Source organism: Stenella coeruleoalba (genome assembly GCF_951394435.1).
Source record: "Stenella coeruleoalba genome assembly, chromosome: 21".
Classification (NCBI taxonomy): Eukaryota; Metazoa; Chordata; class Mammalia; order Artiodactyla; family Delphinidae; genus Stenella; species Stenella coeruleoalba.
Genome location: NC_137167.1, coordinates 22,671,445 through 22,696,489, shown reverse-complemented (window position 1 = coordinate 22,696,489; position 25,045 = coordinate 22,671,445). Strand labels below are relative to the sequence as shown.

At 39.5% G+C, this 25,045-nt stretch overlaps 2 protein-coding genes across 7 annotated transcripts in view; one reads left to right on the top strand and one right to left on the bottom strand.

Moving 5' to 3' along the window:
* PDLIM3 (PDZ and LIM domain 3) overlaps window positions 1-19,959 on the bottom strand; it is a 30,318-nt gene extending 10,359 nt beyond the window's left edge. For 2 of the 3 annotated variants that reach the window (XM_079909171.1, XM_079909170.1), the window contains exons 1-4: window positions 19,801-19,959; window positions 10,848-10,999; window positions 9,126-9,210; window positions 1,125-1,312 (exon numbers count right to left, since the gene is read on the bottom strand). In XM_079909171.1, the coding sequence (XP_079765297.1) occupies window positions 1,125-1,312; window positions 9,126-9,210; window positions 10,848-10,999; window positions 19,801-19,893 (518 nt within the window). In that variant the 5' untranslated portion in view covers window positions 19,894-19,959. Of the gene's footprint in view, window positions 1-677; window positions 746-1,124; window positions 1,313-9,125; window positions 9,211-10,847; window positions 11,000-19,800 lie in introns of all 3 variants that reach the window. The other variant, XM_079909169.1, reaches the window with a different exon arrangement.
* Window positions 1-25,045, top strand: part of CFAP96 (cilia and flagella associated protein 96) — a 155,847-nt gene that overhangs the window by 57,992 nt on the left and 72,810 nt on the right. The window contains exon 7 of one of the 4 annotated variants that reach the window (XR_013825500.1): window positions 13,753-13,915. The exons of 2 other annotated variants lie outside the window; for them this stretch is intronic. Coding sequence is in view for 1 of the 2 variants with exons in the window: in XM_079909177.1 (XP_079765303.1) it covers window positions 13,753-13,821 (69 nt within the window). In the remaining variant the exon portion in view is untranslated. Of the gene's footprint in view, window positions 1-13,752; window positions 14,330-25,045 lie in introns of those variants that run through there. One more of the 4 variants, XM_079909177.1, reaches the window with a different exon arrangement.

Genomic DNA, 25,045 nt, shown 5'->3' with positions numbered 1-25,045 from the left:
AAGATGATCTGTTTCTCTGACAGACAAGCAGAGATATTGCTCATTTTTATTCCAGTGTGTGCACAGTTATCCATGAGGGTAATCCAGTAAATCTCTCTGCCTCCAACTCTTTCTTTCCTTATACTTATTTTCCCCAAGTGGAAAAGTTCCTTTTCAAGTGGCTTCTCTTCCTTTGCAAGTATCCATAAGAACACAAATTTATTTTTATTCAGGGCTAGAATGAGTGGGATTACCCACTGGGCTCTGATGGTGCAATGAGAATTAGGTGCTGAGATGGGATGATCAGAGACTGTCAAACATGGAAAGCTACACCAGCCTTTCCACGTTTGCCTCACCTGCTGCCTTACTCCTGACCAGGGGCTGGTTTTCATTTTTGTGACTGCTGCCTGGGCCTTCCTGCCAGCCTCAGAAGGTCACTGTGTTCTGGATGGGATCCTCAGAATGGCAGGGGTATCAGTTATAAATACACACAGGGATTGCATAATATTTCACAGCTCTATAATCTGGTCAATATTTACTCTCTTCTCTGCTAAGTGAATTTGTTTCTTTTGCTTTTGAAATAAGCTTCAAAATGAGAAAAGTCACTCCAAACACCTAAGAGTTATGTGTCTTGGTGATTAGTAGGATTTATTAAAGATGCATGCACTCCAAACTTCACAATCTTAAAGCTTTATGACCTGCTTCGGCCTGGAATTATGAAAGGTTTGGGCCGAATATTGTGCTTGTGTTCAAAGTAGTTCACATCCTGTGAAAACAAAGGGTTAAAAAAGTCCCTCAGTGGAAGACTAATATATATATGTATATATATTTAGATAAAATTAAATGAACAATAATCGTACAGAAAGGATTATTTACCACCAAATATTGACATGACTAAGAAGGGTGATGATGGAACCAGAGCGATTTCTTCCTTTTAACCATCTATTCACTAAATGTTCGGGAACTGGCAGATTGGACTCCAGAACATTAGAACCATGTTCTAGATGCTTGTCTTTAAGATAAAAATCTGATCGTGCCTTCAGGAAAGTAAAAATAAAACAGCAAGAGCTGGACTTTTGAAAGGAAGAGAAGTCATACTATCACCATTAAGAACATGGTGGCCAGAAACCAAGTGGAGTACTTACTTTTGAGGTGAGCTAGGAATGAGCCCCCGCAGCTGCCCGTGAAGCGCATCTTGTATATTGCTGGTTGAATAGAGCCCAATGGGTGAGTTATAGGAAGCGCTCACTACCTGTCTTTTGTCATCAATGTTTGCTGCTGCAACAAAAGGCTGGGCCCTTCTGTTGTACCCGGCACCAATGGGTTTGAACTCCTGTACAATGGCAGACAAAATACACAGAGCCACAGAATGCACAACAAAGCCGTTAACGCGCAAATCAACAGCATCGCTCTTGTTAATCAGGGTTTCTTTACCTCTACGAGATTGATGGCCAGGTTAAGGGAGGACCGCATTCGCCGTGAACTTTACATGTGCTGTAATCACCCACCAAATGTTCAGGTGCAAAGGAACTGACCTTATTTGAAATATTATAAAATAATTCGAATATTATACCTCTTGTCTGCTCCCTACTGACTTCTACATCTAGAGCTTTTAAGAAATTCTCATAAGACTCATTTGAATCCAGAAATTTTGTGTCAGAAGTGAGATTTTTGGCTTAGAAAAATTATTCTACTTAACATTTTCTTAAGTAGAACTTACATATGCTTTCTCTTCTAGTAATATCTTAAAATTTCCCCCATTTTAGAAGACGGGAGAATAAAACAATCAGAAAGGGAGTGAGCATTTATGAATAACTGTACTGAATCATTATAACTAATCCAAGTTTTTTTCTTAATTCCTACAACAACAAAATTCTTAATTTGCATTAAGATATAACCTTAAATTTAGAAAAAATAATAGGAATTAAAAGACTTTCCTTATGAAAGCAGGAATAACATTTATAGAAAACCCTCCCTTTCTATTGTGATGATTTCATGTTGTGCGTTCATGTTTACTCTAATCCCAGAAAGACTTAAGTCAGCAATTTAGAGAGAGCTAATTTATATGATTCACAAAAGGATTTTCACTTCATTGCTTTGGGAAAAGGACCAAACGTCACTCCTAAACCTGGGTGTGAAACATGCCTGAATGATCGGAAACTCTGTATTACTGTCTTCTAATGTAGGAATCACGTTTTCCAGTTTTTATACAGATTTATAATTTTGTAAAGTTCATTAAACTTTTTTTTCTTCTAAGCAACGGAAGAAAATCAAAAGGGAATGCTGAAATACACACAGCTGATTCTCTTTCCAAATCTTTTCATTTGGCAGAATTAGTAAGATCAGTTTTTACAGTATTTTTGCTCACACATTCACATCAACTTCCTTTGCTTTTGACTGTGCCACCAGTGTCTCACACGGATCTCAAACGGTACAAACATTTATGACTATTTGAAATGGTTAATGGAGACTGTTTTGATTAAAAGTATAAAAAGGTCTTGTAATATTCGTATCATTTTTTTTTTCTTGTCATTGTAGGTGAGTAAGGTGTGGGATGGTGCTTTTAAGAAAAGAGATTGTATTCCTTTCTTAGGGGTGGAACCACAGTTTTGCGTGGTGATTCCAGAGAACACCAATGACTTCCTTTAGAGACCCAAGCAGCACACCGCTTCCTTTTGGTTCTCCTGAGCAGGCAGTTGTCACACACACTCCCTATTCCCCCATCTAGGCCTGTTGGCAAAGCCCACTTGAAAAGTAGTTATGACAAGGCAAATGGGGTGCAGCTTCAAATACTAGCCCTGCAGCGTCTTTGACTCCAGCTGCCCCAACTCATGGTACCTGAAAATCTGTGATGTGGTAAAGAGGAGCTTTTCTCTCATCAAAATTGGGCAGCAAAATTTAACAGCCTCCTGAACTTGAAAAGAAGGTCTGAGTTGAATACAAAGCCTGTGATAGTATGATTGAATTGACTAATATCTTATTGATTCAGTTTTTTATCTCCAGAATAATGACTCACTGCCTAGAAGTTGGTTGGGTGACAATGTAGTTGCTGATATAAGATAGCAGAATGACTGAAACAGCCAAATATGGCTTTAGAAAAATGCTGAATCCCAGAACATGTGTGCAAACATTTATATACTGGTACAATCTGATTGCTTTGGCTGATTTAATAATGAATTTGGAGTGGCTGTGTTTTATGATTAACCATTATGATTAGCTGTTATTATGGCATGAAAAAAGTGAATGGCAAATAATCGTAAGTAATGACAATGGCCATGATTCAATCCTTTGCTCCTCTTTTGGATATGAAAGAAGACAGAAGGCTAATTGCCTAATTTAGTTACGGTGGACTATAAATCTCTCAGGTTCATTAAAAGAGTGAATCAGGAAGTACTGAAGGAATCAAGCTTTGTGGAATTTAGGTTTTTTTTTTAAACTGAGAGTGATATGCCTTAAAGATCTTGGTATATAGAATTGAATTTACAAAAATTAGGAAAAATAATGGGATGGCTTTATGGGGGAAAAAAATCTCTGCCCTTATTTCTTCTGTCTTAAAGTTATAAATAAACATGGTTGGCAACTGTCCTATAAATGAGGCATCTTCTCTGAAAATATTTGTGCAATAATAGTCTCTAGTAGTACTTCCAAAAAGCAGCACATAAGTTAATTAGCTCCAAGCTTTTTCTTTGCCATTTTCAGCTTTAGTTACATATTGCAAAAGTCACAAAAGTGTAATTTGTTAAAATAAAACAATAAAACTCTATTTTCCATTCAGATCATAAAAGGAAGTGTTTGTAATACAGGCTTCAAACATTTGTATTTAGCTTTTGCAAAGCATTAGTTTATGGGCTGCTGTAGTCATTCCAAAAAAAGCACAATGAAGTGTATACACTAAAGGTAAACAAAACATTTAAATATGGCACGGAGAGGCAACATTCTATCCAAGCCTTACATCATTGTTGATGGTCAAACAGAATCAAAAGACAAAACCAACGGGAAGTTTGCTATTCCACTTTAATTCCTTTTTATATTTTCCTGGAAAATCATTAGTAATGGAAAATACTAGTAAAAAAAATTATGTAGCAGTTAATAGAGTCCAGCTCTTGTGTTTATTCTACTCAGACAAAAGCATCTAATGATTCTTATGTCTTAAGAATTCAACAAATAATCATTGCAGTTAATTAGATCTTTAAATATTATTTTTAACTGTTATGAGCTCATATTAAGGAGTAATATTCTGAATTAATGGAATGCTAGAGCTGCCAGAATCAAAGCTAAGTAACTTGACAGAGATCCGCTGCCATTGGGAGAATATGCACCTCTTGACAGCAATCTCCCACGTCCTTGAAATGACCTCAGCAATGATGTCATTCTAAGACAGTTCACCTTTCAGTTTCTTACTTGGATAAACATTCGGTCTGAGAACTGAGACAAAAACCAGCTCCAACAGATACACCATGTTTGATACATGTGTGATAATATACAGATCTGTTTATTTATAAGAAAAAAATGCCTGTGAAATGAGGGAAACTATGTCAAGTGATCATATATTTGATCAAGCCACACTGAGTAAATGATGATATTTTATCGTGTTTGGAATTTAGGAACAATCTCTGCCCCCCTCCTCATGCTCACCCCTTAAATGAAAAATAAAGCCACCCTTATAATTATTTTTTCTTCAGTGATCTGTTTCAAGTGTTCCCCATATCTCACTGGGGAAGAGTTTGGGGAACTGGGGATTTTATGAAAATTTGTTTTGTGTAGGCTGCCGTCCAGTTATGAAAACATTGTAGAATAAAGTTATTTCATGAAAATATGACAATTTCAACCCATACCCCACTTGATTGTGCATATAGCATGTCTTTATTATCAGATCTTTTATGGAAAGGATGCAATCCTTTCTCATTTAGAGAACAGCATTTTTATTTCTGAAAAGCATCTTTCCTGCCTTGTGGTAACTGCATTATAATTTTGAATTGTTCAGCGAATATTAAACAAAGATGAGGGTAATGTTTTATTGGAGAATATAAGCTTTGAAGAAGGACAGAGAACTCTAGCACATACCTTTTCTCTAGAGCAATGCATTGTATAGAAAAATGCACCTGCTCATAGGCCGTGTTCAGGACTGTCTGGAAGGAGTTTATCCAATGGCCAGGGGTTGATCTAAACAACCTCTAAAGTTTCTTTTAAGCCTAAGATTCGAGTCTAAGTTCATAAAACCAAAATTTAGCTATTTAATAATAGCACAGAAACATGGAAAAATCTAGATATTAAAATTTTGTATCATTATTGCTATTACTGTGTCAGAAAAAGTCCCCAAAGCCTAAACCTATTCCTAGGGGAAAAAAACTGGAAAAAATACATTAACATTTTATTATTTGTGGCTGTACTCGGATGGTAGGATGTAATGGGTTTTTTTTTTTTCCCAATGACTATATATTGCTTTTAACATGAAAAATAGTATTTAAGTCCAATAGCAAAGATCGGATAACTTACAATAGAAGTTTGACTTGGGTTGAGAAACAAGAGCTCAAATATTGTATTGCTCAATGGCATTTTACTATTCGTATAAGACGGCATTTTATTTTATTTTACTTTATTTATTTTTTTGGCCGCACCACATGGCTTGTGGGGTCCTAGTTTCCCGACCAGGGATTGAACCCGGGCCCTTGGCTGTGAGAGCACGGAGTCCTAACCACTGGAGTGCCAGGGAATCCCCTCATATACGATGCCATTTTAAACATTCAACGGTATTTGTTTTTCGGACTGACACACCTTTGTTGTCCAGAAGGGGTTGCTTTATTTGTAGAAAGAAAAGACATCTCTTTGCATAGCTTTGTATTAATTTAAAAAAAAAAAAAACAAACATAACCACAGTTTAGCCTTTCTCCAATCTCAGTCTACAAGTTACATTCACTGTTTGATATTTATCAGTGCATTTTGTTCTAGTTTGTGCTATAGGATTTTCAGATAGGAGAGGTTATGCTGAAATTTAGCTATATTTTGTGGGGAATGTCCTGAAGTGCCAAGTCATGTGAACTGGTCATGCATAAATCTGGCCTGAGGTTCGTAGGGGTAGGAATATTTTGGTCCTTTAGGGGAAGAACTGAAATGGTCCTTATCTCTGAGCCCTTCAAACACCCACCTCTTGGAGAGGGTGCAAGTAAGAAATTAGTCATGACTCAAACTAATGGAATGTTCAAAAGCTCCATCTGACTGACTTCTGTAGCCCTTAACCCAATCTTCACCTTTTGGTTTTTTAAACCTATCTCATTCTTTATCTTTTCCCCCTTTGCAGTATCATAAATATCCATACTGTCTGACCCCAAAATTCAGGACACACGTGCTAATAAATGATTGACAAGAGGCCAGAGTATTTAAAATCTGGATTTTCTTTTAAAATTAATTCTCAGAATAACCATAGTCATAAATTAATACTCCTAGATCTGCAAAAGGGACCTCTTCTAGAGTAAAGCTCAGACAATTGCCTTGAAAACTCCAATTCTGGAGAGATGTTAGCAAAACACAGGCTCCAATCATGCATGCTCTAAGCTCACCCCGTGCTTAATAAAATACGTACTTGCTGAGTCACCCACATGCCAGAGTGGGTGCTGCAACATGATCAGGGATCACTGGAGATTTGGTACTTTGGTCAAATATGTGTAGTTGGTCCCATATCTTAGCATCTTGTATTGATGAAACCGGGTTTCAAAAATTAGGAGAAATTGTGAATGGAAATGTGAAAAAGGGTGCAGTACAATTTTGGATGTGTACTCTATATCAGGGGTCCCCAGTCCCCAGGCCGCTGACCAGTACCTGTTAGGAACCGGGCCACACAGCAGGAGGTGAGCGGCGGACGTGCGAGCGAAGCTTCATCTGCTGCTGCCCATCGCTCGCATTACCGCCTGAAGCACCCCCCCCCCCCGCCCCCGCCGTCCGTGGAAAAATTGTCTTCCACGAAACTGGTCCCTGGTGCCAAAAAGGTTGGGGACTGCTGCTCTATATGGAAAAAGGAAACTCAGAATTCTGTGCGGTTTGTCCTAGTGATGATGAGAGATTGGGGAGGTCAATATATGCGTGTACGTGAGCCTTAAATTTCCTTTTTCTGTCTTTTAAAGCACCACGTGATCTCTTTCTCGTGTGTTGCCTCTTAAATGATGAGTTGATGAGGGTTGCAGGAGGCAGGTAGGCTTGGGCATTCCTGCCAAGGGCTGTCTACAGGTGACAGCCTGTTCTCTGCCTGGAGAACTTTGTTCTTATTCTTCCTGCAGTCTTTCTTCTATCAGGAAGATGTCGATTAGAGACATTATTCGCCCACCCACCTTGGATGTTGGGGTGAGCACCATCAGCATGCAGAGCGCTTCTCACCACATTGATTACCTGTCTCACCCATTTTACCTTTTACTCACCTACCCTGAAGAGCGGCACTCTTACCTGACCTAAATATCCCCCTCAGCTTTCGTGATTTCTTTGCCGCGCGTGCAGCCCCTGGGGGTGGCAGTAGAACACCAGTCTGAGAGTTGGTTCCCAGGACTGCGGTGTCCGAATGAAGTTTATCTTTAGGGCCTCCAGTTCCTTTCATTCCCTTGTCAGCTATTTAGTGAGCACCTGCTGTGTGCCATGCCTGGGGGACTCAGAGTAAGGAGAACAGACACAGCAGTTCCGCCTTCATGAATATTCCATATATCCTGCTCACTCCCTTTGGGGCCTGTTTTCTCCTCCTTTTGCTTTTAGTGATTTTTAGGCTCAGGCTCTACCTTCCCTCCAATCAAAAGTCTAGGACAAGGATCTAACAAACTCATTCCCTCTAAAAGTTAAACTACTTAGTATGTTTTTTTCTCCTGGGGTTGGGGTGGGGTTTTTATTTTAACTGAAAATGAGGTTTTAATCCAAAGTAATTTGTAATGACCCTTGGATAGTGATGAGGAAGACATTACTGGTCTCCAGGAAGACCTGTGCCGCCGTCTATCTCACTGTCAAGAAAGGCCAGGAGGCCTTCTGATCACAGGCTGGTGGGAGGGGTGCCATGCCCAACGATAATGAGAGCACCCACTTAAGTGAGCAGCTCTGAGAGCACTTCACTGTGCCAAGTTCTTTTTCTATATTATTTTATTTAAATCTTTAGAAGCTCTATGAGACACATGTACATATGGACTCTCCATGTTTTTACCAAGAGTGAAATGAATGGGGGCTTATGGGGGTAAATGGAAAACTTGAAGGACAAATTCAGGAGTTGATGGTCCTGAAAGGGGAAATCTTGCTGAAGCATAGATTATAAATATACTTTCAGTTCGTTTTCATTAGATGTATAGAAAAACTACACTTTGGGAATATCTAATCAGTTTAGTAGGGATACTTGTTTAAAAAGGGATATTCGATTTATATATCTCTGTCTCATTAAACTTGGGGAGCTGCTGACCAAGCAGAGGTTCTAAAATCCTTTTCTTGATTACATTTCCCATATACCACAATTGAGGGTTGGTCTAATTGCAGTTTTTTGGAAGTTTTGAAAGTAGACATGGATAAGCATCAGATTATTAGATTAATTTAGCTCATTATATAGCATTGCCTGAAGGGAAAATCCTTTATCTTTTGTAATTCAGCAGCCCAGGCAGCATATCATCATGATTACATAATGCAAAACTCTTCTCCTAGAGTAAACTTAATTATAGAATGCCAGAACTGATAATTAAAGAAGGATGTAATATAAGAGCTGGGTGAAGACCTTGAGGAATTGAAGTTCACAATAACTATTAGATTAGAGACACCTGTTTCAAATGGTTGACCCTATTTTTGTTTTGCTTTGTGTTAACATCTTAAATTTCTTGGATTACCTCATGGTCATTTGGCAGATGTCCATCATAAAAAATGAAAAAGTAAGTGGACTATACATAGATATAGCTGACTTTTTCCTGATGAGAACATATTTGTCTTTTAACAAGGTGTTTGCCTAGGCATACTTCTCTTTCTTTCTTGATGTAAGAAGACACGGATAATATAAATTAATCTCGGAGAGTAAAGACAACCACTTCATCAGGTGGCTTATTCCATTTTTTTTTAATATTTGCCACTTTTCCCTCTTGGAAAGTATCCACATCATTTAAAAGGAAACATAATGTGAACATTATTTACTCCAAAATTCATACCTGTGGTTCTGATTCTAAGTTGATTTTGAAAGGATGAGCCTTTCCATCTTCAGTTACCTGTGGAGACCATAAGCGAGTTTCCGCCCTGTAAATAAAACATTTGTAAACCCCAAATTCTAATGGTACTTCCAGTTTTAGTATACTTTAATTTCCTATGTTTCTGAAGATACTAACAAACCCTTGATACTTTGAGCAAAAGCAATATTCCTTGCTCATTATCCTGTATTGTCTTATTGAATTAGTCTTATGTTTTTAGTGTACTTCTGGGAAGACTTGAATGGATCAAAATTGCTTGGAGGACCGCTATGGACTGAATGTTTGTGTCCTCGCCCCACACCCCAGGGTCAAATGTTGAAATCCTAATCCCCAGTGTGATGGCCTTTGGGAGGTAATTAGGGTTAGGTTAAATCATTAGAGTAGGGCTCTCATGGTGGGATTAATGACCTTATGAAAAGAAGAGGCATGAGATCTCTTCCCTCTCTGTGTGAATGCACCAAAGAAGGCCATGTGAGGACGTGACCAGGAAGCGGGCTCTCACCGAGAACCCGACCATGCTGGCTCCCTGACCTTGGACTTCCAGCCTCCATAACTACGAGAAGTAAATGTTTGTTGCTTAAGCCACCCAGCCTATGGGATTTGATTGTAGCAACCTGAACTAAGGCGAGGACATTGTACAGTGTCTGGAGAAAGTGGGTCTCCAGTGCTTGTGGGAAGCAGTACAGGACAGGGAGATTCTGGAGGCACACCCTGCAGATGACCACAGGACAAACTGGATCCCTAGATCTCCTCAACTTCCTTCCTGTCCTACCTGGGTCACCACAGGAGGCAGTGAATGACTTGTCAGGTGGATTTGCTGTTGGCATCAAGGAAATGTGCTTTGCCCAACGCTTCTCATGTATCTACTTGGGATCATGTGGCTCCTACAGGACTATGTGCTTGACAGGAACACAGGTTATGCATAGATAGGGAAAGAGTCAATTTCACCTCGTGAAATGGCAGATTGGCTGACTGATTGTGCCTTTGGATCACAGCAGGGACAATTGTGAATACAACAGCAAGAGGATGAACACACATGCTAACAGCCACTATAACAAATCATTATTTTCACAATTCAGTTTCAGATCACGAGTCTGATGGCAATAGATCAATTTCCTAATGTTGTTTTTGGTCAGAAATGTCTCATTGTCTAAAACCATCATGTACATGTACCCTCTCATACCTTGTGGGATTCTTCTGGGCTGAGTTCAGTACAAAACAGCCAATAGCATACAGGATATTAGCAACCAGATTTTAACATGATCACATCTTGGCAAGCACGAGATTCTTTTAGGAGCATCTCTAAATTCCACTCCATGTTCTCTACCGTGTTTAGAACAGCAGTATAACTGGACATGCTGTTCGGTGTTTATGTGGCCAATACCTTAAATGGTTCTATTTTCATGGTCAACTAACTGCGTTAGTACAGGAAAAAAGTTATTTTAGCCTCTTTCATTATTCTGACATTCCAGAGGATTCTTTTTAGAAATTCTTTGTTAACAGCTACTAGATTGACTGACTTCAGTGAAGAACAGACCAAAGTGGCTGATACATTAAAAAAAAAAGCCAGTCAAAATTCTGGGTCCTGTGACACTCCTTCTCACTGGGAAGATGAAATCATTTATACTTCTGGTTCAGGTTCTTCCGCAAAACAGATCAAATTTAACACCATTAATTAAAGAGCACCTGTCAATTTTGAGACACAGCTGGTGTGCTGCTGCTTTAATCCTGTCCTGTGCATCAGCATGAGTCATGGACTCAGTACCGAAGCCATCAATAGCCAGGATGACATCTCCGGGACACAGGTTGGCAGCTGCCGCCTTGCTTCCTGGAGTAATCTGGAAGAGATCATTTAAAATCACGTTTAAAATCAACACCCTGCACGTTTAAAATCAACACCCTGCAGCATCTTGAGTTTTGTGCCCAACGTTTATATTTCACCTTGGTAACATTTTAAATGCTTCACTGGGCAGGACATATTAAATCTCACTTAAAATAACTCTTAATTGATCAGTTGTGCTACCTCTATTTTCCCATTATGTGAAATAATTTTGTTTCTTACTAACCACATTTCCTCCATCATGACATCTCTGATTCTCCTTTAAAACATCTTCCATAACTCCCTGTTTGGATCATATTTTCTTTGCTTTAAAGAAAATCATTTGTTTCTTAGGATTTTTTGTCACCCAGAACTCTCTATTTGGGAATAGAACTTTACTACATCTGGGGAGCCTTAATATTTGAACTGAAACTACTTTAGCATCCCTATAATGCACCTGGGATATAGAAAGCTGGAAAGAGAATCACTCTTGTATTAACAAGAAGCAGCCAGATAATATGCAAAATTATGACTTTTCGTGGACTCTTCAGAGAGCCGAAGTTGCAGGGCAACCAACTAGCTTGGAATCTAAGGAAAGACGGGAGTCTCCGAGGAAAGACAAGCATGGGCTCACCTGTACCAGAGCATGGAGGAAGATGGGGCCAAATGTACTAGTTGTTAAGAAGAGTTTAGCTAAAATTATGAACAAATTGCTAAAGGCCAAGTATGAGTTAAGCATTGAGCATCTAGAACCCGTGGGAACCACAGATACAAGAGAAGTTTGTATCTACTCACAGTCTCTCCTCCATGAATGAAGAACAGATGGAACAAATAGAAAACAACTAACAAGATGGTAGCTTTGAATTAAACCATACCAATAATTACATTATATGTAAATGGCCTAAAAACACATCACGTTCTGTTTTTTAACAGAGTTTGTCAAACTAGGTAAAAAAAAAAAAAAACGCAAGATCTAATCTTATGCCGTCTACCAGAAATCCACGTGGGTTTCTTTTTTGGAGGGGAGGTGGGGAATGATATGAGAAATGATATGGGGGGAAATGATGTGAGAAATGATATGAGAAAAATATGGTTGTTAAATGTTTAGAAAGTGGCATATCTGAAATTATTTCAGATATTTCAACAAAAACATGTTGAGTATACAGTTAAAGGCGATGATTGTTTTGATGGCTATACCTACTCCCAGTTTTTCTGGGTAAATCCCAACTATTTACAACTGCCTAATAGTCCTCACCTGGTCTCACCCTGCCTGCTTCTCTAACATCATCTCACACCATTCTCACTCCCCCACCCCTCCCAATCCACTGCTCTACAGCTAGTCCGATTTCCTTTTAATTCCTCAAATAGGCCAAGCTTGCACCCTCTTCTGGGCTTTGTGCACACTGTTAACTTGCTCCTGAAATGCTTCCCCCGCCTTCACCCGGTTGCTTCTTCTCCTCCTTTTGGTTTAGGCTTAAATGTCATGTTCTCAGAGAGACCTCCCCAGACATCTGACGTAATTTCTCCAGCCCCCTCCCCACTGTTACACCCTATTGTCTTCTTTTATGAAGACAGTTTGTACTTTCATGTTTGTTTATTTACTTGTGTAGTGTCTGTTTTCCCGACTGGAAGTTCTTGAGGGTATCGATAATATTATGTATATTCCTAATGCTTCACAGTGTATACTCAGTGTTTGGAATTGATGAATAATTACTTGAAAACTGAATGAAATGGACATTTAACTCAGAACTTGTGAAACAAAAATAACTAGTCCTTATATACCCAAAGATTATGGCTATTAATGTCAACCTGTCATTGTTCCTTTTGCAAGTTCCCACTGTTTAGATCAGAATAATATGTAGAACTTGACTTAAACCTCAAACTGCTCCAGGAATAAACTAGATCGTTCCTAATGTTTAACTTGAGGATCAGTCATTAATTCATTTTTCGTCTCTTTGTTTAATCTAGTCATAAATTCGATTTAAGTGGCTCTAAGAGAGATCCAAGATTCATATAAATGAATAAAATTGCTAAAATGACAAATTCTCATGGGTCCTAGATCTTCAGTCTCATCACTAAAATGTTTATTGTACTCATTTCATGTCTGTGATCACCTCACTGTAGCAATCATGATAATTTCCAGAAGGGACAGATGATGGGGGCTGGGTGAGGACAACTGGAGATCATTATATCTCAGCTTTTAGGAGGCATTTCGTAGATGTTTTTCCATTTAGAAATTCTCCCACACTCAGAACTGTTAGAAGAATAAAAGTTTCCATCCCCAGTGTGACTTGTAGTGCTAAAAATAACCTCAAACTTTTAATTTTCTCTAGCTATAGTTCATCAAAATCAGTACCATCTATTTTTAAACTTCTAAGACCAAAATGCTTTTCTTTGAGTTGAAACATGAGAAAGCATGGCTCAATGTGTTTGGTTTTAAAGCCTCACCTAGCTTTTCTAATATACTTTAATTTGCTTTATATATAATACTCGATCTAGGTTTAGAAGAGCCTAACATTATTTCTTAGCTCTGGTTCAGATGAGTGGAAGGTAGGGTTGTATGTATCTGTCTATATAAATTTTAAACGGAGATATCTGGGGTGCTGAACTTAGATACTGAATATTACTAAATGTTATTAACAACGTTAATATGGAAGTTAATAACTATTTTATGTTTATGCAAAGTATTACATTTGCAAAGCTCTTTCTAATAACTCTCACCATTACAACTCTAAGACAGTTCAGACAAAGAAGGCTGCTTCTCTTTTTCAGAGAACCTGTGGCTTCTCACTAAGGTGGTTGCAATTGAACAGCTATGTCACCAGCGGTTTCATTAGCTAAATAGGAAAAGTGGTCGATAGTGATGCCAGAACCAACTTCTGACTTTGCGTTCAACCTGGCGATTGATGTCCTGGGACCTCCACATTAGGAGTTGGTAAGAAAGAAAAGAATCTGTAGAGAAATGGATGAGAGACAAGGAGAAAACACGATCCTTCACTTCTTAGTTCTCAAGTTCAGCTAGGGTAGTGATCAGCAAATGGCCACTAAACTGGCCTGGTTTTTGTAAGTTAAACTATCCGTTTAATCATAAGAATGCATTATTTTCCAGCATGACTTTATATTATTTCTTTGTAGTTTATTTATATTACTTTATATTATTGCTCACAGTTTATTTTTAACATTTTCCCAAATGATGAGGAGAGAGAGCTAAAATGAGGCAAAGAATTGTTCAGTGGATTCTTCATTTTTCAGTTTCATTAGGGTCTCAAATGTCAAAAGCATTCAAGAGATCATGGGAAATAGTACTGCTGTCAATCACTTAGCACATCTTTTCTAACTTATCTGATTAGAAGGATCACCGAGCGTCTTTGCTTAACATAAAGATTCCAGTCCAATCCAGATGCCTGGAATCATGAAACAGAAGCTGTAGCAGAGGAACTAGGGAATTTGTGTTTTTAACAAGTCCCTTAAGATGATTTCTGTTTTTCACATCAACCTATTACTTGGGTTTATTTGGAAAAAACTAACTTAAATCACAGGTAAAGCATCTATCAATGTCCTATTAACTGTGGGAAACATGAGGGAAGTCCAGAATATCGCCCTGGTGGGATTTCTATATTAAGAATAAAAATGGTTGAAATAGTTATGGAGAAAGACAAGTATATACGGAAGGGCTGTCCTGTGGGGCCTGGATCTAAGTAATAAGAAATCCCATTATTCAGTTGTTCTCCATTGCCTACAAATAAACTTCAGTACCTCGCCTGGCATCCAAAGCCCTCCAGCACCTGGCTGCAGTCTACATTTCTAGTCCAATCAGTATCTCTGCAAGTAGCGCCTGGGCATGGGTATGTTCAGCTTATCTGGGTGAGGCTCCTGTGCAGCCACAGGTGAGAACTATTATGGTGGTGTTATACTGTTGGTATCTTTTAAGATGAGAAAACTGTTGCTCAGAAAGTATAAGAAACTTGCTTAGGGTCACACATCCAGTGAAAATTTGAAATTCCTCGTGGGTCTGTCTAACTCTATAGCTCAAGCTCCTCCACTATCCCAAAATGCCACCCCTGCAGGTACTCTCTCTCCCTTGACTCCGCCCATCTCTTTGGCCATACTTTTTTCATGGAATCCTGGACAAGTTGTATCATGGTAGTTTGTGTTCATGTCTCTTCTGCTGACAACATGAACTTCTCAGGGGAGTAGAAACCCATTAAGTAATGACTGTATCCCGCACAGTGCCTTCCACATAAAATACCTTCTGCACTTAGTAGGTACTTGTGGGATGTATGAATGTTGGGAACAGATGAACCAGTGCTCCCGTGCAGACACGTCTTTGTCAAAACACAATTAAGTACAGTCACCCCTCTGAATCCGTGGGTTCCACATCCAGGATTCAACCAACCGAGGGTTGAAAATATTTGAAAAAAAATTCCAGGGAGTTCCAAAAAGCAAAACTTGAATTTGCCACATGTTGGCAACTATTTACATAGCATTTACATTGCGTTAGGTATTAGAAATAATCTAGAGATGATTTAAAGTATAGGGGAGGATGTACCTAGGTTATATGCAAATACCATTTTATATAAGAGACTTGAGCATCCTGGGGTTTTGGTGTCATTGCGGGGGGGGTTGGGGGCATAGAGGAGTGGGCGTCCTGGAACCAATCCCTCAAGGATACCGAGGGCTACCTGGAAAAAGACTGTATTCAACTGTAAACATTTCTTTCTAAAAGTTCAAATTTCAAATATAATTTATATTAAAGTACTGTTCAGTGTTAAAGCCTACAAAACTTAAGAATACACTAACATTTTCTATGTTGGCACCCAAGTCCATATATAGCATTCTCGGTTAACAGTGATCTTGATCCTGGGTGTGGTCTGTATAGAAAGGAGGGAAGAGGAACTGAGTGGGAAGGGACATGGTGGCATGAGATGTGTACAGTAGTTTTACATCGTGTACACAAAAGAAGCTTGTGCTTTATTCCAAATTGGACCATTTATGAAAACAAACCATCTGTAACTTGGCTGTGATAGTAGATCCACCTTCTGGGTGGTCCAAACATTTAAGATAGAAAGAGACTCCTTAGAACCTTCTTGCCAGAAAAAAAAACAGCTGCTCGCTTAGAGATGTGAACCTTAAACTTTATTCTGTGAAATGCCTAGGCCAGTTGTTTATGGTGTTTGCGGTAGCAACTCCCTGCTGCATGCTGAACAACTGAAACTTAAATTCATATTGCACGAAGTAGAGCACACCCTTGCCTAGAAACCGCTTTCCTACAAATCGTATCACAACCGTATCACAATGGCTCAAAAAAGTTTTTGAGATTGTCTGGTGTTTGATTTACCTTCTCATGTTTTTTATGATACAAAGTTTCACCCAGCTGATGCATTGGATGGTAAACAATTGTAGGGTGGGGACCCTTTGTCCTAATTTTGTGAATTGTAATTTCAGCTGATGGAGGGAATTACTTTGTAAATCCTGCCCCCAGCAGAGAGTGGAGCAGAGGACCACGGTCTAAGGAGCATTTCTATAATCTGCTTTTGTAGAGTGTGAGGAAGGGAGGGGAGGGCGTTGCTTGTAGGACAAAAATTGATTTAATTGACTCGAGGACTATATCTCATTCATGGGACTTTTTGTGGTGTTAAGTGCAGGCATTGGCATTTTCATTCTTTGTATGCTTAAGAACTTACGTAAAACAGACAAATCAATTAACAATAAAACAGTTCTCCTTTTTCTTTATTGTGGAATACTTCTGAGGACACAGTTTGCACCTATTATGAAAATAAATTTATGTCAAAAGTGAACAATTTATTCACTCATATTATGTCTGTTTGTATCCTGTGACCTGTATGAGGTACTAGACACTGTGCTTGGCACTGAACAGCCTCCAAATTTGCCAGTTGTTGCCCTGAAGGGGGAGCATTCCATCTGTGGGATACAGATGTACTCAACCATCTGTGGTACAAGGCATTTTATAAGGAGAGGTTGTAGGTCAAGAGCTACAGTAATTAAATGGATGGAATGATGACTGCTCGAAGAAGGCTGGAGAAGTGGTATTTGAATGGGTTTCCACAGGCACAGAGGACAGTGGAGTGGGTGGGGAAGAGAATTCTGGAGAAAAATGATAGCAGGGGCAAAGCCATGTTACAGAAATCATAAGTGGTCCAGAGTATGGGCACCACTACCTATTTATGGAGTGAGAGGAGGAAAGGAGAGAGGAAATGAACTTGAAAACGTGAGCTGGGAGAGAGGGTGAAAGCCATGAATTTCGTGCTACAGACCACACATTGTATTCTCTATAAACTGTGGATGCCACTGAAGGATTTTTAAGAATGGGGAAGATAGGAGCAACCAGCAACCATCTCAAAGATGCAGGGTGAATTGGAGAGGGGAGACAACAGCTAGGTGTGAAATTAGGAAACCTTGCCTGGGGACAGCGGTAGAAAAAAAGGAAAGTGGTAGATATGAAAGATGTAGCATCAGTAGGACCAGGGGATGAGTTGCATGGCACAAAACGCCTGTTTGGAAATATCTGTACAATAAGCAGCATCTTTCACGTGTGTGGGCTTCAGGATGCAGGCTTTGGAGGCAGGTCGACCTGCGTCAAATTCTGCCCTGCCGCTTGTGGTCATCGACAGGTTAATGAATCTCTTGAAGCCCCACTCTTTTCATCTGCAGAAAGGGATATTACTACTACTACTCTGATAGGATTCTTGTGAGATCTAAGTGAGTGCATATATAGGGCTTAGAAGAGTGCATAGCAGGCAACAGAGTATACTAACACACACACAGTCTCATTCACCACCTTTTAACACAGTATAAAAATATTAATAGAATTATTCTACTACCTAATTACAACACTGATAATTATGTTTGTGTAATATTTTTTAGTCTTTTTTCCAAATGAGTTTTAGTATTCTTATAATTTCAGTGGAAATACTCTCAATTAGGTGTTCACTAAGGCAAAAAAGTTCACCCGAATATGTTTTCATTTATTCAACAAGAATCTATTTATGTGAATGGCTTTGGATACACTTGGAATACAAAACAGTTTAGTTCACCCGCTCTCCTTGAGTTAAATTAAAGAGAAAAGCCATAGTCAAATGAAATTATCAGATGTGTTCGTGCACTGTTATTGAACCGAGTGTCAATATGAGTGATACAAATTAGTTATGAGTTAAAAATTCAAACGGAATTGGCTTCCCAAACAATAACTGTCATCAGATCAAATATATTTACCGATAGCTCCTGCAGTCAACTGCAAAATGTTAAGTTCTGCTTTGAAATAAACACTGTTTATAATGTCAACAACTCAACATTTCAAACATAAGATTAATCATATTGACATGTTCCACAGTAATAGTGAGATATTTCTTTTATAAATCACTGACAGGATTTCTGTGACAAAATTATTCCTTTAAGGTTTAATATAAATATGGTTTATCCTTTGTAAGGATTCAAGAGCTTATTTCATTTAATATAAACAAATGAACACTACACTTCAGAAACTTTAAAAATATTTCTTCGTAGAGATAATGCAAACTGTTTCCTTTGGTAAATCCATAAAAGGCATTGCTTGGCTCAGGTCACTGAACCATTTTCTGCCTAATTTACTTAGGAACATTTTTGGGGTATGTTAAGTTTTCATGTCTCATATGAAAACACATGTCAGATATGTTTATATGTTTTCAAAAAATGTAAAACAAAGCTTGAAATGTTCCATGGTATGCATCTGTTCCATGGATACATGTTTTGAGATATTTTTAAAAGCCATTCATTCTTAGAACTTGTAAGTAGAACAGAATTTAAAAAGTATTACCTTGTTCAAAGCCTATGTGAGGATATCAGATTATAAGGTATACATTTATAAAATATAGTATAAGCAGTAAGGAACAAAATAAAGCATAGTAAAGGTATAAATATTCTGAAAGTTTATGTTTTAAAATTAGGTTTAATAGGCTTTATATGTGATCATTGAAATAATAATACTTTTCTGTTAAGACAAACACGTGTTGGAAAAAAGGTCAACTAGACCAACTAGACATTTACTGACGACAGATCCTGAAGTATCCATTTTCTTTTTTCTTAATTAGACAATACTTTAGAGAATATTAAGTAAGGAAAGCTTGACTTGATGGTCAAGTATTCAGAGTTATTAGGCTGAGGATGGTTCTCCATCAGGTAAACGAAACTATCTGACACATTTTCTTTGTAGTTTGAGTTGTAGATGATGATTTCTAAGCCAAGTTCCAGCTTTGGAAAATATTTATTCAAAATGCCTGGAAACCTAGGAATACAGATTAGTGACATTGTCCCTGTCTGGGCTGACATGAGCGCTTCCAACTTGGCCAGCCGAGGTCTTGCCCTGCGAACAGCGCCCTGCTGAAGTTTTCCTCCAGGCAGGGAAAGCGCTCAGTTGCCTGTCTCTCTCCAACAAACAGCCACCACTGTCTCTCCTTCTCTGGACCCTATCTCATTTGTTATTGAAAGGAGACCCGGAGGGGAGGGCGAGAAGGCAGCCCACCTCGCAGCCTCGCCTTCTCTGAGCGCAGGGAAACCACGCCGTCCGTTCTTCTCTCCTCGGAAAGTTGCTGGAGGCCAACAGGTTGCAGACAGAGACCATTGGAACTGACTGGATTAATTCTCTAAGCTGCTCTGCATCCTCCAGACCTAGTTTGCCAAGGTGCTGCCCTCCCTCGAACCGTGAACCCGAAGCCGAGGCCCCACCCAGCGCACCCCAGTGCCTCGCTGGCCACTCTTCTCTCCAGGGGTGCCCGCGGCACGCCAGAGTCCCCGACTTGCAGCAGAAGAACGGAAAACACCTACCCTGGTGATGATCAAAGGCTGGTTGAAGTCTATGCCCCCCGAGAGTCTGAAGCCCCAGGGCGCAGGGCCCGGCAGGACCACGTTTTGGGGCATGGTGCCTCCTGGCACGGCCTTTCTGGGGCGGGGGCGCAACGAGTGTCCCCGAGCGGAAGAGCCCACTCTGCTCCTGGGGCAGTGTCCTCGCCGGACCGCGGCCGGGGAGCTTTATCCCCGCTCCCGAGTGACGTCACAGGCCTCCCCTCCTCCCCCCCTCCTCCCACCAAGGAGAGCTCCAACTTTGGAAGAAAGAGACGCGCCAGACCCGCGGGAGTTTACAGACGCGCACCGGGCCGGCGCAGCCTCCCAGACCTCTAAGGCGGACGCTGAAGGAGGCTTCGGGTTACAACTCCCACCACTCTCTCTCTTTTTAACATCTTTATTGGAGTATAATTGCTTTACAATGGTTAGTTTCTGCTTTATAAAAAAGTGAATCAGCTATACATAAACATATATCCCCATATCCCCTCCCTCTTGCGTCTCCCTCCCACCCTCCCTATCCCACCCCTCTAGGTGGTCACAAAGCACCGAGCTGATGTCCCTGTGCTATGTGGCTGCTTCCCACTAGCTATCTATTTTACATTTGGTAGTGTATGTATGTCCATGCCACTCTCTCACTTTGTCCCAGCTTACCCTTCCCCCTCCCCGTGTCCTCAAGTCCATACCCTACGTCTGCATCTCTATTCCTGTCCTGCCCCTAGGTTCTTCATAACCATTTTTTAATAGATTCCATATATATGTGTTAGCATACGGTATTTGTTTTTCTCTTTCTGACTTACTTCACTCTGTATGACAGACTCTAGGTCCATCCACCTCACTACAAATAACTCAGTTTCATTTCTTTTAATGGCTGAGTAATATTCCATTGTATATATGTGCCACATCTTCTTTATCCATTCATCTGTCGATGGACACTTAGGTTGCTTCCATGTCCTGGCTATTGTAAATAGTGCTGCAATGGACATTGTGGTACATGACTCTTTTTGAATGATGGTTTTCTCAGGGTATATGCCCAGTAGTGGGATTGCTGGGTCGTATGTAGTTCTATTTTTAGTTTTTTAAGGAACCTCTATACTGTTCTCCATAGTGGCTGTATCAATTTACATTCCCACCAACAGTGCAAGAGGGTTCCCTTTTCTCCACACCCTCTCCAGCATTTAGTGTTTGTAGATTTTTTGATGATGGCCATTCTGACTGGTGTGAGGTGATACCTCATTGTAGTTTGGACTTGCATTTCTCTAATGATTAGTGATGTTGAGCATCCTTTCATGTGTTTGTTGGCAATCTGTATATATTCTTTGGAGAAATGTCTATTTAGGTCTTCTGCCCATTTTTGGATTGGGTTGTTTGTTTTTTTGATATTGAGCTGCATGAGCTGCTTGTAAATTTTGGAGATGAATCCTTTGTCAGTTGCTTCATTTGCAAATATTTTCTCCCATTCTGAGGGTTGTCTTTTCATCTTGTTTATGTTTTCCTTTGCTGTGCAAAAGCTTTTACGTTTCATTAGGTCCCATTTGTTTATTTTTGTTTTTATTTCCATTTCTCTAGGAGGTGGGTCAAAAAGATCCTTTTGACCCATCACTCTCTCAAAGTAATGCCTGTCCTCCTGTTTATCTTCTGCTTGGAGCTCAGCAGTGAGCTTCATTCGAAGTTAGCACAGGGAACTCTACCTAATGCACTGCGGTAATCTAAATGGGAGGGAAGTCCAAAAGGGAGGGGATATCTGTATGTGCATGACTGACTCATTTTGTTGTGCGTTGGAGGCTAACACAACATTGTAAGGCAACCATACTCCAATAAAAATTTTTTTAAAAAGTCTATCTCCACCAGAAAAAAAAAAAAAGCAGTTAAACCATGGCCTCTATACTTTCAATTAAAATAAAACACAAGCATCAGGAATGCAATTGGTTATTTAGCAATTTTGAGTGTGCTAATGTTTACTTACTAGCTGTGTGGTTAAATTACTTAACATTCTTAAGCCTCAGTTTCCTCATCTGTAAAATAGGGGTAATAATGGTACTTCTCCGGTAGGGTCGCTCCGAGAATTAAATGAGCTATCTCTGCACAGTGCCTGGCACAGCACGAGTGCTCAGTAAATATTAAGCATTTCTGAAATTAAGTACATATAGTCATATATATTTGTGGGTATATGTAATATATGTGAATACAAACATATTAAAATTTTATTTTTTAAAAATGAAGAAATCTAAAAGTGAAAATGTCATGCAAAGGTACCCTATCCAATGAGCCATCTAAAAGTATATATGAGAAGACAATTCGTCAGTATACTCAAAGTATAGTTTAATTTTGATTGGAATAATTGTCACCTCCCTCAAATTCAGTCTCTAAACCTGTTTTTGACACGTGGGTGTCAAGTATTAACAGAAAACGAGGAGTTGAGACTGTCCTGTGTGGACGGTACAGGAGCAGCCCCAAACAGGATGGAACTGCATGGAGGAAAAGGAGGGAGGGTGGGTATTCACTGAGCATCTTCATGGTCCAGGGCAGTGGTGATTGCTTTACCCGTGTCGTCTTCATCCTCATGGCAAGACCATCAGATTGCTACTATTATTCCCTTTTTTTTTTTTTTAGTAAAGAAGTAATTTCTTAGAAGTTGAGTTATTTGCATAGAATCACGCAACTAATAAGTGATACAATTGTGATCACAAACCCAGGTCTGCCTGACTCCAATGTGTGCCTGGTATAGGTCTGAAGACCAGGAGAGTCTGGGGAGGGTCCTATCTTGGCTCAGTGTAGAATCAGGTATTTCTGGTGTTGTACTCCAGGATGTTCTGATTCCCAAGGAGAGGGGGAGGGATGAGGGATAAGAGTATGAAGTGCTTTAAAAGCCCAAGAATGAGAGTCATGGACTTCATGCCCAGTATGATAGGGCTGTGTCAGTCCAGGAGAGCAGAGCTGCAACACACTTTATTAACAGCATAGTCTGTTTGGATGTGGTTTTAAGACTGATAGAGAAGGGAGATTTAGGAAGCTGTAAGCAAAGTGGACTAGCCTGGTGATAGTGTAAATCACAAAACCTGGATTGGAACTCCTTTGTCCACTGTGGTAGATTATATAAAAGTCCCAGGGGATAGGTGTTTTCTAGTCCCAAACATTTTCCAGTGCCCCACCTATGTTGGGTTATCAAGGAAGTAATCATATATTCTTGTTGATTTTTGCCTATTTGGGCTGGCTGTATTGTCACAAAGCACATTTCCTCTGTCAGTCACTGGCTGTGTCTGCATGGTAGACACACACACACACACACACACACACACACACACACACACACAGAGGTCAATTCAGGAAAAAAATCAGATAAGTTATTTAGTATTGTGTAATTGTAACAATCAGTTGTTTATACCTTATCTCATGAGCTGGCTTATATAACAAGTTGATCGTATGTTTTTATTTTTTTGTCATTTTTGTTTTATTTTTCTGTCTTTTTACTGGTCGTTTTGGCATCATGTAGATGTAAGCAACATCTGTACAATATTAATATAATACCTGATGAGTTCGTAAGGCTTTGCAGAGAGCATGGAAATCAGGGACCTGAAATAGACAGTTTTCCTATATCCTGCTGTTCACTGATGTCACCAGAAAGGTGTTCAGAGGTGACTGTCAAGGTGGAGGTGAGAATAGCCGTGAGGCAGTGTTCTAAGGAAGAAACAGTGACCCAGTCCTAACTAGTCCTAGAGGTTCCTGCTTTTGGTTTGGGTACTGTCCTAAGAAGGAGTTCTTTCTGGATGAGCGTTTCATTTATTTTCTTTTTTATATTTGCCTTTTGAAAGGATTATGATAAACTATGGTTCCATTAAATATTACTTTTGTGATTATTATTTGAAACCATGTTTAGAAAGCCCTTTAAGGTTTTCCTTTTAGAATAAGTTTAATAAAATTGTTCATTCTACTCTTGTATAATTGGAAAACTTTTCTGTTAGTTATAATAATCATCTCATCTATTTTAATCCTCAAATCTATAATCTTAACCTTGAACTTTCATTTATTTTCTGATCCTGTTTTTCTAACCACCTCCTGGTACAAATACAGTTCAACCTGTGAAAAACCAAATCCATCCTTTTCTTTAATCACCTCAAACTGAATTCCTGGCCTCCATGCCTTTTAATTTTCTCGTTTCTGTTCATTTTTCTACTCCTGTTCCAGGTTTCTAGGATAGATGTTGTAAATTTTCCCTCTTCTTTATTTCTTATATATCAAATATCACTATGTATTGTGACTTCTTTTATTTCTTCATTCAACAAACATTTATTGAACATCTGTGACATACCAGGCACTGGGAATGCAAAGATAAGACGAACTTTCTGTCCTCTAGGAGCCAGTAATAAAATAAGGGAGATGGAGATGTAAAACGTGATCACATTATGTGTTAAGGCTGGGACAGGATTTTGTACAGTGATGCGACAAGAGTAAGTAATCAACTCTCCTTGAGGAAAGTATCCATGAAGGGGTGCTGGGTCGTGAGGGGTAAGAGTCTTCCAGGCGACTGGGGATTGGAAAGGGAACAGGAAGGAAGATGTTCAAGGCAGAAGGCGCTGTAGAGGATGTGTGGTGGCAGGGAGGCAAGAAACAGGTGGCAAATTAGGAAATAGTAAGTGATTGGTATGGACAGAGTTTAGCCCATTAGGTAGGAACAGGAGGCCAGGGTCATAGCGGTCAGAAGCCAGATCAGAGGGAATTTTGTGTGTTACGCTAGCATTTTGACTTTATTCTATTGGGAGCTTTGGAAGAGTTTTAAGCAACATGTATAATCATCAATTTTGCATTTTATTATCATCATTCTGGGAAGTGGGAGGATGAATCACAATTGCAGGAGATAGGAAGCAAGGAATCCAGTTAAAACTTAACGGCAATAATCCAGGAGAAGACGTCGATTTGGGTAGCGGGGATAAAGAAGTGTGGCAGCTATGAGGACCTTAAGTAGGTTCATTGACACAGTCTGGGGACAGTTCTCACATGGGGGATTAGGGAGAGGCTAGGCAATGGCTCCCAGACTTCGTTGCATGTTACATGAATGGTGGAATTATTAACAAGGAGAAAATATATAAGAAGGACAGAAAGGCATTTTTGTTTTAATGAGGGAGTGGTGGATTGAAGCACAGTTTTTGTCATGCTGGGTTTGAAATACCGGTAGAGTATGTGTGCTGTTTAGTGTACTGGTTATCAGACTACACTTTGGAGCCAGACTGCC